This window comes from Sipha flava, unplaced genomic scaffold, assembly GCF_003268045.1.
Source record: "Sipha flava isolate LNK unplaced genomic scaffold, YSA_version1 2_pilon_pilon, whole genome shotgun sequence".
Classification (NCBI taxonomy): domain Eukaryota; kingdom Metazoa; phylum Arthropoda; class Insecta; order Hemiptera; family Aphididae; genus Sipha; species Sipha flava.
The window spans coordinates 3,010,695-3,027,652 of NW_020272972.1; the positions used below are offsets into that span (position 1 = coordinate 3,010,695).

The 16,958-nt window shown below is 28.5% G+C and overlaps 2 protein-coding genes across 2 annotated transcripts; both read right to left on the bottom strand.

The window, feature by feature from the left end:
- Positions 1-4: 4 nt before the first annotated feature.
- LOC112686132 (hepatocyte growth factor-regulated tyrosine kinase substrate) lies at positions 5-8,553 on the bottom strand. The gene is made up of 15 exons (XM_025558287.1): positions 8,127-8,553; positions 7,982-8,066; positions 4,790-4,865; positions 4,525-4,713; positions 4,190-4,339; positions 3,977-4,101; positions 3,175-3,247; positions 2,718-2,816; positions 2,515-2,574; positions 2,326-2,448; positions 1,972-2,227; positions 1,395-1,579; positions 1,170-1,332; positions 655-747; positions 5-584 (listed from the first exon to the last, which is right to left on the bottom strand). The coding sequence occupies exons 1-15, from the start codon at positions 8,155-8,157 to the stop codon at positions 82-84; spliced, it is 2,211 nt and encodes a 736-aa protein (XP_025414072.1). The 5' UTR covers positions 8,158-8,553; the 3' UTR covers positions 5-81.
- Positions 8,554-12,316: 3,763 nt separating this feature from the next.
- On the bottom strand, positions 12,317-12,762 carry LOC112686035. Its single transcript, XM_025558137.1, has 2 exons — positions 12,601-12,762; positions 12,317-12,520 (listed from the first exon to the last, which is right to left on the bottom strand). The coding sequence occupies exons 1-2, from the start codon at positions 12,760-12,762 to the stop codon at positions 12,317-12,319; spliced, it is 366 nt and encodes a 121-aa protein (XP_025413922.1).
- Between the last annotated feature and the right edge of the window lie 4,196 nt (positions 12,763-16,958).

A 16,958-nucleotide genomic window follows, 5' to 3' on the forward strand; every position in this document is an offset into this window, starting at 1 on the left:
TAAAATAATATAATATTAATTTTCAATAAATTTTAAAATGTAATAAATTGTATATGCTTGGAATGTTAAACATTAAATAAGTTAATCGAAACTGATTAATTCTGCCACCTGCGGTTGTTCGACTTTGGACTGTTCTACTTGGTTTGGAGCGGACGGCTGTGGATTAACTTGTTGACTAGGTATTTGCTGTGCACCATACTGTCCCATGTGTACTGGTGCCCCATAAGACATCTGGCTTAACATTGGTTGCTGATGTTGGCTGGATATCAACGGTTGCCCAACTGGAAGAGAATGTTGTGGTAACATGTTTGGCATTGGAGGTTGTTGATTACCGGCCATCATAGACTGCGAGTGAGGCCCAACACCAGGATGGTGTTGCTGGTGTATGGAACTCAGCGGTGAACTAATAGGAACTCCTGAATTAATTGTACCAGGCATAGGTCCCATTTGAGGTTGGTAAATAGACTGTGAAATATTTGGGTTGACTTGCACTAAACCATTAGGCTCGTTAGAAGGTATATTCACTGACTGGCTGATAGGAAGTGTACTTGGATTTGGAGGTATGATATGGCTCCCAACAAAAGCTACAGTACATAATATTTATTTATCATTAAAAATTGCCCTTAATGTTTATTTAGTTGAATACTTAAATACCTTGAGGTTGAGAAATTGGTTGAAAATGACCAGATTCTGTTGACTGGGGATACCTAATACCGTTTTCTTGCATTTGAGAAGACATCAATGAATCTAAAATTGATATGGTAGTACGGTTAATGCTAAATGTCTAGCATATCTAACTATATAATACAATTAGTTTATACAGTAAACTGCTAGTATTTTGATACATTTATAATATTTACAATACTTCAACAAACATATTTAAGAAGTTGAAAATGTTATTGTTATTTTACCAAAAAGCAGTATCAAATTATATATTATAAATGTTTGTATATAAAATATATACAAATCATATATGATTTAAGTGAAAAACTTTAAGTGTATCAAATAAATATCTAAAACCATTTGTATAGTTGTGGAAATAAAATAAATCATAGCATTATAAAAATAATTTTGAATAAAATGAAATGTGAAATCCATTAATATACATTAAAAATTTTTACTGATATTGATATGATTCTTATATTACTATCATATTAAAAGACACTTACTAGGACCAGGTGACATATAAGGAGTAGGTGCAGTTGGTACACTCGGTAGAGAACTAGGACCGTACATACTATTGTTAATATAATTTTGTCTTTGATGTTCCATTCTCATAGCCATTTCTTGTTCTTGTTGTTGCACTTGTTGAAGTGTCATTTGGTGTTGATACTATAAAATAATAGATTAAATAATAAAACACTTACATAATTAATTAAAATTAAAAATATTACTTGTTGATACTGTTGTTTTCTCTGCCTTAAAACATCTAATTTCATTGCTAATTGTATTTGTCTTTGTTGTTCTGCAAAAGCAGCTTCTTGTTGAAGACTAACTCTATGATCTTCCCTCATGGCATCCAATGCTGCACGAGTATCCTTTACTTGGACCAATTTGTCTTGCAATCTTTCATAGTATACTGAAAAAAAAGTATATATAAACATGCTGAAGATAATATAAAAAATCAGTTATTTTTCATAAATATTTTGAAACATATTAGTTTATTTTTATTTTTGTTTAAAATACTTTTATAAAAAAAAAAAAAAAAAAACATTGGAGCAGAATATTACATTAACAAGTTAACATTTATTTTGTTTACTAATAACTAAATTTATGAAAAAATGAGAAAATATGAAAAAAGGCAAAAAGATGTGTTGAAAAGTTTTTTATGATTTTTTTTAAATCTATTTTATAGTCTTTATAAATTTTTTCTATTCTTAATTTATATGATTTTAAAAACTATAAATATAATAAATTTAAGAACTATACTTTTAAAAACAAATTTACTGAGTAGATAAATATTGAACTTACACCTTTTCTCATCTTGTTGTTGAATATATTGCAATAACTTTTGATGCATAGGTGTAATTTTTGAATAAAAAGTTTCCAATGAACCACCATTAATTACTGTTCTACCTCTACTTAAATTTGATTTAATACGATTAACAAAAATTTCTAACTGTGATTTTACAGATATTATAAATAAATCCATTTCCTCAGAGTCTTCAGATTGTTCAACCTTGACAGCTGGACTAATTACAGTGTTTGGTGACTGAATAATGCTTACCTAGATTATTTAATCAATATATAATAAATAACAAACATTAATTATCAGCAAAATATTAATATTTAAGTTAATAGTAAATTAATAAATATTAAATATACATTTGTTGGAGCATAATTATATTGTACAGGTTTAGTTTGCTGCTCAGTTCGATTTTCCCAGTATGATCGATTTAAATATCGAGCCATTTCAGGATCTTCTTCAACTTCAACTTTTTCTTCTTTCTAAGAATTAAAATTAATATTTAAGATAATTAATATTTATCTGGAGTTGAAATTTAATTAACTTACTACTGGAGGTGAAGAATATAATCGAGTAGCTGGAGCTAAAGTTGTATTCATATAAGGCACCTATTGAAAAATTAAAATTATTATTTTGCTGAAGAATAAAATCATTACTACAATTAATTATTTTCCAAAATTGGTAACATAATACCCATTGAAGTATGATATTAAACAAACAAAAATAATTTATTATTTTTAAATTAGAATACTTTTTGTTGTTCTGCTTCAGATTGGGATAAAGCCAAAGCCAATTGTAATTCTTCATCTTCTCTTAGTTCTTCTTCGGTTTTTCTATTAGTAGCTGGAATCTTTACAAAAACAAAAAAAAATTATAATATATAACTTAAGCATTAAATTATTGGTTTAATTTTGATTCCTTTTGAATTATTTCATAATATTCATTGCTAAAATACGCGGTTCATTAATAATAGTTTCATATAAAATAAACAACTAAAAAGAAATTTAAATTCATTTTTTGACAGTAAACTTTTTAAGTATCTACGAAAAAATGTTTATGAAATGTACAATGAAAAGTTATAATAATCACCAAACAAACAAAATACAACTTTTATAACTTAATTTGATACATTTAAATCATTAATATATTATTTATTAAAACATTTTAATAAATTATACGAAAAAAAAATAAATAAAAATATGACATACTTGATTTTGTTGAGCCAAAGAACTAGTAAGATATTCTATTGGTAAATCTTCTGATCCTTTGTTGAATTGTGGCCTAATATATATTAAAAAAATCATCAATAAGTATAGTATTTAAATAAAAACATAAAATTATGAACTAAATGAAGTAAATTAAATTTAATACAAACATAAATTAAACAATAGAAAAAATAAAGTGATTTATGTTCAAGGAAAAAAATTAATACTAAAATGTTATTATAATTTAAAAGAATGTGATTACAACAAAATTTTTTTTATAAATAGAAGTTTACTTCATTGGCTGTTGATAAACTATGTTCTAAAACCACATAACATTGACAAGAAAAAAAGATTTTAATTAATTAGTTTAATAATTTGTAAGCACAAAAACTTAATTTGTACCAATTATTAATAGTAGTATAAATAATAGTAGTAAATAGTAAAAAAATAAAATAAATACTAAATAATAGTAGTAGTATGAATAGTTTAATAATTTATGAAAATAAAAACTTAATTTGTACCAATCATTGAAGTTTTTTTAGTAGACCAGGTAGTAGGCCAAAAATCACATGTGAAGTGAAAGTGTTAATGATAAATTAATTTTTTTAAATGCTTAAAAAATATATAATTTATTGTTAATAAGTAGGTGTATTCGAAGAAAAATATTTTTGTAACACCACAAAAAATAACTGAAAATATTTTTACCTACAAATTTAACTTTTATTTATAACTAATAAATTATTAATTCTTATAAAACTTGTCAATGTAAGTCAATTTTCAATAATATATATATATAATTTTGTACTTTTGTGATTTTTCATAGCAAGCTTCACAAACACGTACAGGTTTCTCAATACCAAATTTAGGTAAAGTACAAGACCGTGATGAACATTGTGCACAGAAAACTTGTCCACAAGCACGACAATGATGCTAATAAATCAAATAAATATTTTAATTACCTTAACAAAACTAATATTTAATATAGTTGACATATTATCATCATAAACTTAATATTTACTTTGCGTTGAACCATTCCAAATTTAACACGACAACGATGACAGCAATCAGAATCTTCCCAACCAGGAGCTACATCTGAACTGAACATAGCATCACTTTCTTTAAGAGCAGGAAATGTATAACCTTCAGCTTTCATTATATTAACTGTATCCTGAAATTATGAAAAAAATACAAATATATATAAATATATTGATACAAATAATATAAATATATTGAAAAACAACAAGTTAAAATTATTTTTAGTAATTATTTTAATAAAAGGTAATTATACACATTTCATAATTATTTAATTGAATAATCAAATAATTTCTATATTATAGAACACAATTTTATTACCTGAACCGCACAATATTTAGGAATTGCTCGAAAAGCAAATGCCCAAGTCTGTAATAATTCGAGTAATTTGTTTTTTACATTTTCATGTGGAGTTGTTTTTATAGTTTCTCTCATCTGTTCCATAAATGGTTTAGTTCCAACTTCATCATGAACTAATTGGCCACAATTTTTAACACAACATTCCAATACCTAAAAATAAAATTATTATCAAAATAACAATATTTTAAAAAATATAGTTTATTTCTCTCAATATATGTAAATTTACCAATAGGCTAAACATTGCAGTATGAGGATTAGGACTTGTAAGTTTTTTCTTTATAGCATTAAGTGCAAATTTTGGTCTGAAAAACACCATATATACATAAAAAAAAAAATAATGATGATAAACATTATAACTAGAAGTTAGAATAATATTCTTTCATATATATATATATATATATTTTTTTTTTTGATTCTATGCAGTTATAGAGTGATTTGAAAACATTACAAATCATGAAACGTGTAAGCTAATGTCAATTTTTTTTCTTTGCATATTTTAGAATATTTCAAGATAAAAGAATATTAGAGAATATATTGATTAATTTTAAAAATTGTTAATAATTTGTGTTGCTGTGACGTAAATATAATAAATTACATATTTGATAATAGTGATATTGAATTTTAAAATATGTAACAAGTTTTAAATGAAATTAATGAAATAATAGATAAATGTTTAACGGCTATGATAACTGATATTAGTTATGAGTTCTTGTGACTTTAATTTACGTTGAACATTCTTTCAGTACATATGAAAACATTTTAATGGATCTTTGTTGGAATACCTAATAAATTATAAATTATATAATCCTAATTATATCATTTAAGCTGTAATTTATCTAATAAAAATATTATTTTTGCCACATATCTACATTTTATTTATTTATTAAATGTATTATTTGAATTACTTGTGTTAATGTTTAACGATATATTCATAATAATAAACATGCAATAAATTAATATCAAATCCAATATCAGCAAATAGAACATAATAAAATATAATAATAAATTGTATAAAACAATAGTAAATAACAATAGTTCAATGTTAATAAATAAACATACGGTTGAAACTGATCATTACAATGCTGTATATAATGATGTTCTGGGTAAAATTATTTCTAGCAATGTATTTAGTTAGTTAATACCTCATGTATAGTAATTTTGGTTTTATATAATGATTTCATTTACAGCAATAGTTCAAAAATAACAATATTATTTTAATATTAAATTTGGTTTCACCTACATCAATATCCACAAAAATAACGTTTTGAAAAGTCAACCCTTGGTTATGTATTACAATGTAATATTATACAATATTATTTTGTAATATTATATAATATGTAATATTAAAAATTAAAGGAGTGTTGGAATTTTAATATTAACAAATAATTAAAACCAGCCTCAACATTTTATGTTAAATCTTGAGGAAATTTACTATTATGAAAAATTCAAAATATTGATAAATAATAAATTCCTTAATAACAAAAATAAATAAATAAATAATATAGAACATTCAAGTATTCTTGAAAATTAATTGTTTTTCTCTTTGACAATAAATTCACACCTATTTTACACTGAAATCCCATATTAATATAATCTACATGATCTATAAGCGGAGTCAATAATTTTCAAATTTTCATATTTTAAACTATAATAATAAAAAATGAAAAAATGAGTCGAATAAATTAATTTTTCTAAGAGTTTAAGTAATTTTTGTAATCAAGATATAACACGACATTGAATAAAATGCTCTGGTTCTCTAGGTTCATTAAAGATTAATAGAAGAAAATTTCACTGTATTTGGTGTTAGTCAAAATCTTCAACTAGAAGACCTAATTTTTCTAGGCATTGAAAAAATATAGTACAAAACAGAGACGCTATAACCCATATCCAGGTAGGGTAACTGCCCTACCTTTAAAAGGGAATGGGTAAGCTAAAAATTCATTAATTAATAAACTTTTCCATTTTAGGCTGTGCAAATAGATCATGGGCTTTTTAACGTTACTTCATTGGTCTATTATCGTATAACTTTATGTAAATGACTAGAAAACAAATCTGATTTGAGGTTAAAATTAAGTATAGGGGTGGCGGTATAAAAAATTTAAAACAAGACTATGTCCCACCTTAAATTTAAGGTTTTGGTGCAATTAGTGGAAGACGGTAAGACACTCAATTATTAATCACTAGTGAGAGTAAATACATATGCAGATGATGTGGTACTAATGAGCAAATCAAAAGATAATTTAAGATTACTATTCACTCGTTTGGAGAAAAAGGCAAAAGAAGTAGGGTTACAAGTAAACGAAGAAAAAACTGAATACATGGTTGTTGGTAGAAGAGATAGTGCAGCCGTTTTTCCATATCACAATCTCTGTCAATAGAAATGAAAATATAACTATAGGTAACCTTTATAGGTAACCCAGTTGTCACTTATGGGACTGAGGCCTGGCCATTGAGAAAGACTGAGGAAAGGAAATTACTAGTTTTTGAAAGGAAAGTTTTAAGGAAGATTTTTGAACCTGTTATGGACAGAGAAACAGGAGAGTGGAAAACAAGAAAAAATGAGGAACTGGAAATGATATTCCGAAAAGAAAATATATTAAGCGTAATCAGAAGCCGAACACTTCAATAGGCTAGACATGCTATGCTAAGCCAGAACCATCTCATAAGGATGATCATGGATGAGAACCCAGTAGGCAGGAGACCACTAGGAAGACCATGATTGAAGTGGGAAGATGTGATAAGAAAAGACGTGGAAAGACTGAACGGAGGATGGGATTGGAAAACAAGAGCGGCAGATAGGAAAGGCTGGAGGATTGGATGATGGGATGGTTTTGATGGCCAGAAAACCCAAGAAGTGAGAGTAAATTTGGTACTTCAAGATAATGTGCTCAACATATTATTTCTGTATAATACATACATGGTAATGAGTAAGAATACTTAATAAACCATTGTTTTTTGTTTATTCACATATTTTTTTACAGTAGTGATTTTCTTTATTTCTCATAATCAATTTAACTCATACCGAAGTGGAACCCACGCAATAATTCTTTAATGAATGTAAATTGATTAATACAATATTTGAATGTTACAGAAGGTCATATTATTATAGGAAAAACTACGATTTTACTAAACCGCACAAAATTTACAAGTAAAACTATATACGTATTTTATGTAAAAAATTCTATCATGAATTACTTAAAGCTTAATCATTATTTGTTTTGTCTATAGAGCCAACATTTCAACTATAAAATAAAACAAAATTGATCAGACATAAAATCAATATCATAAGTTATATAAAGTATTAAATGTAATCAGGTCAGTAGCTATAAATGTTGTAACACAAAATAATAATCTATAAGTAAAACGAATTTAAACCACGAACAACTAAATAAATGAAAAATGAACAGAATTTCCTTACTGGACATCTTTCTGCCGTATTGTATCACATATTTCTAACGTTGACGGCCAATCTGGTTCTAATAACAGATTGCTGGTCACTTTATCTACAAAATCAGACCAATAGTTAGTACAATGTTATGTAGTATGATTGCAAAAGTAGGTACCAAGTAGTTTTTCAAAATTCGATTTGAACATTTTGTTGACCGTGATTCCGAATTGTACAACCAAAAATTGCTCGAAACGTTATACGTACGACGCGACGATCTAAGCCGTAGAACGCGGATCAGATGGGAAACTTGATATTAAACTTACGAGAAAAAATTTAAATAGTCAATAAACGAAAAACGATAAAGAGTTCAGTAACAGCGTAAGCAACTGTATTAGGAGAAAACAATGAAAACTATGACAAAATGATATTACGACAACAGGAACGTTTTTCTTTATTTGTCATTAACACTAGTCGTCTATCAAATTGTCTTTATCAATAACACCGAGCAAGTTGATGCAGTGGCAGCAGCAAAAAAAAAAAAAAAAAAACAATGGTTTAAATTAGATGGCAATTCAATCGGTCGGAAAGAAAAGGATCGAGAGCCACGTCCGTACGACATAGGTACGACCAGACTAAGGTGAAAATAAATGCAACGATCGGTTTTTCCTCGAAAACCGTAGACGACTACGAATGCGTCCGAAAAGATTTGCGACCAACACACTCTGCCATAGTTTTTCGCTCGGAAAACGGCGACACTGTTACATGAAGGTGATCACAAGCTGGTTTTCGGCACTTCAGACCACTGCTGCTGGTATACAATAATTACACACATAGGCGCAATTTGAGAGGGGGGCTTGGGTGTGCTTAGCACCCCCATTTTTGAAATTAGCACCCCCAAATGTGTTCATGTTAATTTACATTTTAATACTTATTACTCATTACGTATAGAAAAACAAAGTTTTTATTGTATAAATATATAAATTTATTATTTAAATAATGGTAGTGGAAGTTCGTCCTTCCTCTTTTCGGTCTTCGAACTGGATAATAGTAATAAGTAGGAATACCAGATTTTGAAATCCCTAAACTTCGACCATCATATTGAATGACTGAGTAACGGTTCAGTATAAAAATTAACCATTTATGAGTATATTTTACCACTTTTAGTCTAATTATTGGTAGGTTCTTTTTTTTTTATCAACCTGTTTAACATTTACAATTTTATTAATTTTTTTTCTTAACCGAATATTTATCTGTATTCAAAGTTTCATTATGATTGGATGGATCCACGTTTTTTAATAAACATTTAATGTTGAAAATTTATGTAAAATCAGTAAGATCCGTAAGAATGTTAGGTATAAATATTTACTTAAACGCTTATGAAATAAATTTCAGACTAACGATTTTTAAAAAATGTTCAGTATTGGTAAATAAGTACACGTACACGAGTTAGCTGATATTAAATTTTCACTTAATATCCAAAAATAAAAATGTTATTACATAAACACTTTCAAAAAATTAGGTATTTTTAAAGTTCTATATTTAAATCAAAATTGCTATTTGAAAATAGTAGTAGTACTTTTGATTTTTGAACCAATATGGCGGTTAGTAAACGATTCCATACTATTCATTCGAAACCAATATTTTTTTTTATCGATATGTGTGTAAAATAACGAAACCATGGTATCGACACAAAAAGTACTTGTATCGAAAGAAAAGTATCGATACTTTATTGGTACCGGTAGTATTGCAGCGTCCCTAATTGTTAGTGTTAATTATTTTTTTTATCATTCATTATCGTGTATTCGGTAACCAACTCTATGGTACGAGAGTACCGCATTGAGTGACAGCCGCATGGCCTACACTCCCGCCCACCGTCGATTATGTTGAATTGTTAATATTGTTATTATGATAATTATCCGGAAAACGAATCCGAATCGGTTGCGTAAATAGTAGCTCCGCGAAACTGAATAAATTACGTGAACACGTAACATCGTAAATAATAATGCGGATAGGCCCCACAGACCTTGATCGCGATACGTAAAGATAACTTACCGTTACTGGTGGGGACGGCGGCACAGTGCTAATAGTATTTCTACGTAGGTTTCAATGTCCGTTTCCAACTAATTAAATGAAACAAGCGATTAGAGTTATTTAATTTTCGCTGTCGTCGTCGGCCACAAAAGTATACCAATTGAAATGCAAAATAAAAATAATACCCGAGTAATGCGTACTCATTATTATTGTTATCATTATTATGTACGCATTGTACATACCAGAATCACACATTCACACCTAATGTGTAATGAGTCCGAGCCCAGGTGTGAAATGTGCCTTGTTGAACTCACTGTTAATCACACATTCTTAAAATGCCTAACTTCTAGAACGCCCGGACAAAATAAAATGTAAACACCAAACCGTCCAAAAAAGTATTCGGACAACAAAAAAATAATAATAATCCAGATAGCTGAACCCACAGCGAACATCAAGGACAATTGATCACCGTTACCACACTTTCACAATTTTGTAAAATATAAATAAAAATGTTCTAAAACAAAACGTAATCCTAAGTGCTGTAAAATATTGTAGACTAATAAACCATATATTTGAAGCCTTAATAAAAAAAAAAATAATATTAAAACATCAATATTGTGTAATGGGGTGGAATCAGGGCCGACGAGAACTTTTGAGGACCCCGAGGCTGTTCGGTTCTAGGCCTCCTTTACTTACACTTATTTGGCCAAGATACATACTTGACATACTGAAATATAATGAAAATATTCGCATTTGTATCTTATGCTACGTTGAATGAGATTACAAAATAATTTTGTATAAAAGGCTGAGACAACGGACCCTCTCGGAGGTACGAATCCCGGGGCTCTAGACCTCTCTGCCCCCACCCTCTGGCTGGCCCTGGGTGGAATCTATCAAAAATCGATTCATTTTAAAAGTAAATGTCTGCTATTTATCGTCTACTTATGTTTAAAAGTTGTCTAGATCAGCGTTTCCATACCTACCTTTTTGACCTCGCGGTGCACTCATATCAACTTGTATTTAGCCGTGGCACACTCGACACTGACTTATTTCTTATGTATAAATGTATTAATATTGGACTTTTATTGTATTAATACCAAAATAATTGTACATACGGAAATTACTAGTGAATAACTTAAAACCGTGTATTTATTTATGTTAATCCTGATTTCAAAGATATTTTTTATTGAAGTTTATCATTTTAGAAACAGTTTGCAGAACTTCATAGATCTTCGACAAACAATGAGAGCTTCTATGTAAATTAAATAATAAGAGCAGGCAAATTGACAGAAGTAAAATTATTGTTAACCAAATTGATGTTTTTTTTTTCTTATAGAATCAGGAATACCTTTCAGCGACGTACCTAAAATTTTTTTTTCGAGGGGAGTCAAATAATTTTTACTTGACAAGAGAATACAATAGTCCATATACATATACATTAATTAGAGTTAGGATGTTGATGGCTTTTTCCATTTTTTTCCTTTGATTCTATACAATGCTATCATAACTAAATAATATTGTCATGCTTCCTTGATGCAGAATATTCTAATTTTATTTTACTTTTTTTTGAATTTTTAGACATTTTTAGATATAAATGTATTTTTCTGTTTTTTAATGCTATTTTTCAACATTTTTAAGTCATTTTTTCATATTTAAGGTAATTTTTTATAGTTTTTGTACAATGTAAGGGAGACATTTTTCTCAAATTTTAGATTTTAAAGAAAATTTGTATAATATTCATATAAAAATCATTTTAATGTTATTATTGTAGGGTTTTTATTGTAATTAAATTCATCGCGTACTGATAAGATTTATTGTTTGAGTGTTATACATTGATGAAATAAGTGCTCTTTCAAATATATGCCGATCATAATGCATTTATAAATTCTTTTCACTTATTTAATTAAATTTTTTAGATAATTTATTATTAATAATATTAAAAAATTAAAAAATAACAATGATTTTTCATTTTAACCGAGTAGTAATAAATGATAATACTCATATAATAATGGTTTTTACCCAAAATCGGCAATCTAATCCGTGACCGCATCGCTTGTATCAGAGTAGTTCAACCCTGGGCCCTCCAAGCCTTTTTTTTTTTGCCCTCCTCCATAGAAGACTTATATTTAAAAAAAATCATAACAATATTATAAAATGCATTATATTATATTATATATTTTATAGCAACCGCAGTAAATCTGATTTCATGTGGTGGAAGGTCGTGGAAGTCATTATTATTATTATAGCCATTATTAGGCGGCAATTATTGACGGCAGATTTTACTGGATAATAAAGTCTTTTTTTTTTTTTGTGAAATACTACTGTTGTATTTTATTATTTTTTAACATTAATTGAACGAATGCAATTTTCAATTTGTTTAAGCCTTTGGTCTTCTTCATGTTTCATTTTTTTGTAAATATCTATTAATGGTTGACTTATTTTTGGCACTAACTCCTTTGATGGGTAGTATAATTTCATTTTGACAGGATTCTCCAGCATTTCAAGACGTTCATTCCACATACGTTTTTTGTGGTCAACCTGTTTGTCAGACATATTTGGCCAAAGTTAATAAATAAAAATTACCAATTAATTACTAATATATTATACATGTTTCTTACTTGATATTCTTTACGCCTCAAAAAGTGAAGATAAAAAAATCCATCCATAACCAACGCGACACCAAAAATTCCCCATACTATCGCCCCAGATGGGTTTTTTTTTAATAAACGCCAAGAAATAAGTTCACTTAGGCTTGTTTTCGTAGAATTTTGATCAGCCATTTTTATTTTCTTATATGAAATACAAAAAGAATGAACTTCAATGCAACTTCTTATAGTGTATCCACTCGTTTAATAAATAGCAATAAAAATAAATAGCTTGAATCCGTTATTAGTTGTCTTTAATCTTATAATAGCCAGTGTATCTAATGCGAAATATATAAATGAAACTATATACTAAAACGCGGATTTTACTGGATAATTATGTCTATTTTTCGTTTTTTTTTTCGTAAATTGGGCCACTTACTACAAAAGATTGGACCAGGGTGGCTTATATAATAAAATAACCTCGGTGGACGTTCATGAAATTCAACTTAAATTTTATTAAATTTTAAATACTAGTTAAATTTTGAGGGGGTTGAACCTCTAATCCCCCCCCATTCATTTAAACACGCACCTAAGACCTTTGCCAAATATGAATTATTATCACAAATAAATCTTAGTAATTTCACAATCTATGTAGACTTTACACGCTGTTGTATTCAACAATGAGCAGTGATATATTATTTTACGACTTGGGTTTGTTAAGAATGTTGCAATTGAATATAGAATTTTAAATGTAACCAATAATATTATTACTTACTGGAGTTATTTATTTTTTTGGTGTGAAAATCACTTTCAAAATTGAAAACTTTTTAGATTTCAGTCAACGAGCACTGATATAAATTTACATTATCAAGGTACAAACAAGATTATCTATAAATTAGGGAGCCATATAGATTCCAAACAAATTTAAAACACCAGGTCGATCGACCCAGTATCCAGCTCATTGACTTATTTTTTAAATTATATTTACGGGGCTAATTATACCCACTATGCCCATCTCAAATATGCTACTATTGTATGATACCTAGCACGAAGATAAAAAATAATGTCTTATAATAGATGATATAATAAAAATAAACACAGATCTTATAAAAAAGTAACAATTATCTATAGACCTGTCGGTCGAAGATTCCAAATAGTTAAAATTGTTTTTCCTTAGTTCAATTAATTTTCGAAATTCCTAGCAATTAAAATCAAAAATTATACGAAAAACAAAAAAACAAATCCTAAAATTACGAACAATTGAAACTTTAACCATTACATCTGTATTTCTAATATTATCACAAAACAAATAGCTTAGGGAGTTGAAACAGTTTGCGGTACTGTAAGGTTTAAAGGGAAAAAAGTATTCCTGATTTCTGGCATAACATATGTGCACACTCTGAAAACTAAAATGAGGAAACTTATGATTTCCAACGTATGATAGGCACTTATCTAATTAGACCGTGGGCATATATTCAAACGTAAATTAACACGCATCTGTTTGTATTATAATAATAGGTTTTTAGGGGCCGTGTGTATATTAAATCAACTCTTGTATCTAGTGCATTTTTAAGGAATTTCCAATGGACAATAAACCAATTTTTTCTCAATAGAATCAATATACAATGTATGATAGTAGTATTTCACGTTCAATTCGTATAAATTTGCCCAATATTTCAAAATATTATTGACTAGGCGACAAAATATAATCACTGGCGATATTTGTATCGCCTAGTTAGCTAATTTAAAAAAATACACTGTATGTATCATTATCTCATTTTTTAACGTGACATGTTTCAGACTCAATTTTTCGAGATTACAGCATTTAAAGTTTTAATAACAGTATAAAAAGTGTAATTACGACGATATTAATGTTTATGTTTACACATACATGTCACATATACAAATTATATTGTGTACTGCAGTTTAGTAAAAAAGTCGTTTTGTTCAAAAGACTTAAAATATGAATATAATTTAATTAATGACCATGTTCTAGACGTGTTAAAGATATATCAAAAACCGCGAAAAGAATTGTATAAATAGTAAATACTCAATATTTTTGTTTGTAATTGGTATAACAATAGTTTACTACTAAACGAGCTTCCCTCGGAATGTTTGTTCAAATGTTAGAATGTAATGACTGCATTCAATCATTTATACTAAAATATATACGATAATAACATGTTATTATATGCACATCCGTCCTACTGACCTGAAATGGCTCGAAATAGGTTAAGTAAAATCTGCCCTTATTACTATTCTGTATACAGAATAGCCGTCTGAGAAACGAAAAAACGAATGGAAAATTTGATGCGTTTTTATTTTAATTATTATTTTTTTATATTAATTTAACTCGTGGAAACTCCCTTCCATTGTTTGCAGTTCAAATATTCGAAGAGCTGAAATTTTTTTTTTCGATTGTTGTCAGGCAGTCACGTGGTTGCCTATCCATAAAATTAGCACTGGACCCACCAGACTACTATACACGTAGATTTAAAAGATAACTACAGTCATGGGCGCCACGAGAGGGGTGTAAGGGGGTGCACTTGTACCCCTGAATTAAAAAAAGATTACAATTTAAAAATATAGAATAGAGGCTATTTTTATCACTGTCAGATTTTTTTAATAGCCTGAATTACTTTGTAACCATCGGAAAAATCGAAAATAATTATGTATCATAATAAAATTTAAAAATATATTCCTATGTATATTTTACGTATTTTTATTTTCCTGCATTATTTAGATATTAGCGTATATACTTTGCATGATGCACCCCTGACATAATTCCTGGTGGCGCCTATGACTACGCCCGATTATTATGCCTAACCATGGCCGCCCATTATTTTTATTATTTAGATTGTTGTTACTCGTGTTGTATATTTTCTGTAATTGTGTAACGGTCATCGTATTTTCAACAGAGTTAATTTTAATTGCATGTCCAATTTAATTAAATCAAGATTTATTAATAAATACCGTCTAAAAATTCAATGTATATTGATTTACGCCAAGAAACTGTTCACATCAACTGGGCATCAACATTTTAGATTGTACATTGTTCAATTTTTACCGCATAATTAATGAATAAATCCGCTAATGGTAACAAGCTTACATTAAGCTAAGATAGAATTGAGTTGAATTAACTGTACCTTTGACGTGACAGCAACAATTCACAGTGCGTGGGTAAAACATAATTTTCTCGGAAATACATAATATTATCAGCTACCGCGAATGTTCGTCTATCGTGTCCTGCAACCTGGCGTGCTAGAAACAACATAATCAGCAATTAAAAATGCATCGTTTACAAAAAAATATACGAGACAAATAAAATTTGATATTAAAAATTAAAATATTTACATCGCATTAAATGCAAGAAGGATTATAAGACCATGTGCCATGTCCGTGTAGTCACTAGCAAGCGGCACAATTCATCCTTCAGAAACTAATATGTAAGTAAATCAATATGTAATTAAGATAATATAGAATAAATTCTCGACACGGTTTTACATTTATAAATTATTGCCAGGTATACTATTGAAATTTCACAGATTAACTCAATTCGTAAATATTAACACAATATCACACTATATACCTATAATTTTCCGTACAACACGGTTCTATATATACATGCCCAATATTTAAATTATATTATATTTATTCTATTTATTTTTTGACATTTTTTACCAGTGTTTCTTATATTTTGACATTTTTCAATTCGCCCCAGCGCCGTTTGGATCTTAATAAGTAGAAACGTGCAAATATAAGTATACAACAGCGTCTCGAAGTCTATATATTCTTTATAATATAGATATGATAATAATATACGCGTATAAATATTGTTGATTATTTGCACTGTTGAACGTTGCAAATATTCGAAATTGATCGCAGAACGTTTCAATAGGGTAGAAAAATAATTTCATGAACCTAATAGTTTCTCCGGCTTACGGGCTAAGTTAGGTTAGCTCAAATACGTGCTTTGATTTTCACGGGTGGAAGTTGAAGGGTAAAGCCATCGCAGATTATATTCGTTTTAAGTAAGGTTTACCTCCTCGGTCGACTCGATGAAATAAAAATATTTTCGATTATATATACAAGCGCACTAATGAAAACGACGAGGTACAGACATACAGTAGCTGCTGGTACCGTCAGGATTGTTAACCGGCAGCTGTATCTCGTCGGTCGCTCGCAATTAATTATGAATGACATTATTTTTAGACGAGAGATTTTTTTTACTTCGCCTCCATTCTTCATTGATCTACGACGAGTGGAGGACAATAGATCGTCAATCAGCGAACTAAAAGCGAAGATCGAGAACAACGTGCGCGTTGGTGCCGTCGCGTCGGTTGATAGTTATATTTAAATTTTTTTTTTTTTTTTTTTTTTTTTTTTTTTTT

Coding starts and splice junctions, on each gene's coding strand:
- LOC112686132 (XM_025558287.1), bottom strand. CDS start 8,157: ATGTTCAAATCGAATTTTGAAAAACTACTTG. Junction 4,102..4,189: donor TTGGAATGGTTCAACGCAAA/GTAAATATTAAG, acceptor TTGATTTATTAG/CATCATTGTCGTGCTTGTGG. Junction 585..654: donor ACCAATTTCTCAACCTCAAG/GTATTTAAGTAT, acceptor TATGTACTGTAG/CTTTTGTTGGGAGCCATATC.
- LOC112686035 (XM_025558137.1), bottom strand. CDS start 12,762: ATGGCTGATCAAAATTCTACGAAAACAAGCCTAAGTGAACTTATTTCT. Junction 12,521..12,600: donor TGAGGCGTAAAGAATATCAA/GTAAGAAACATG, acceptor TCTGACAAACAG/GTTGACCACAAAAAACGTAT.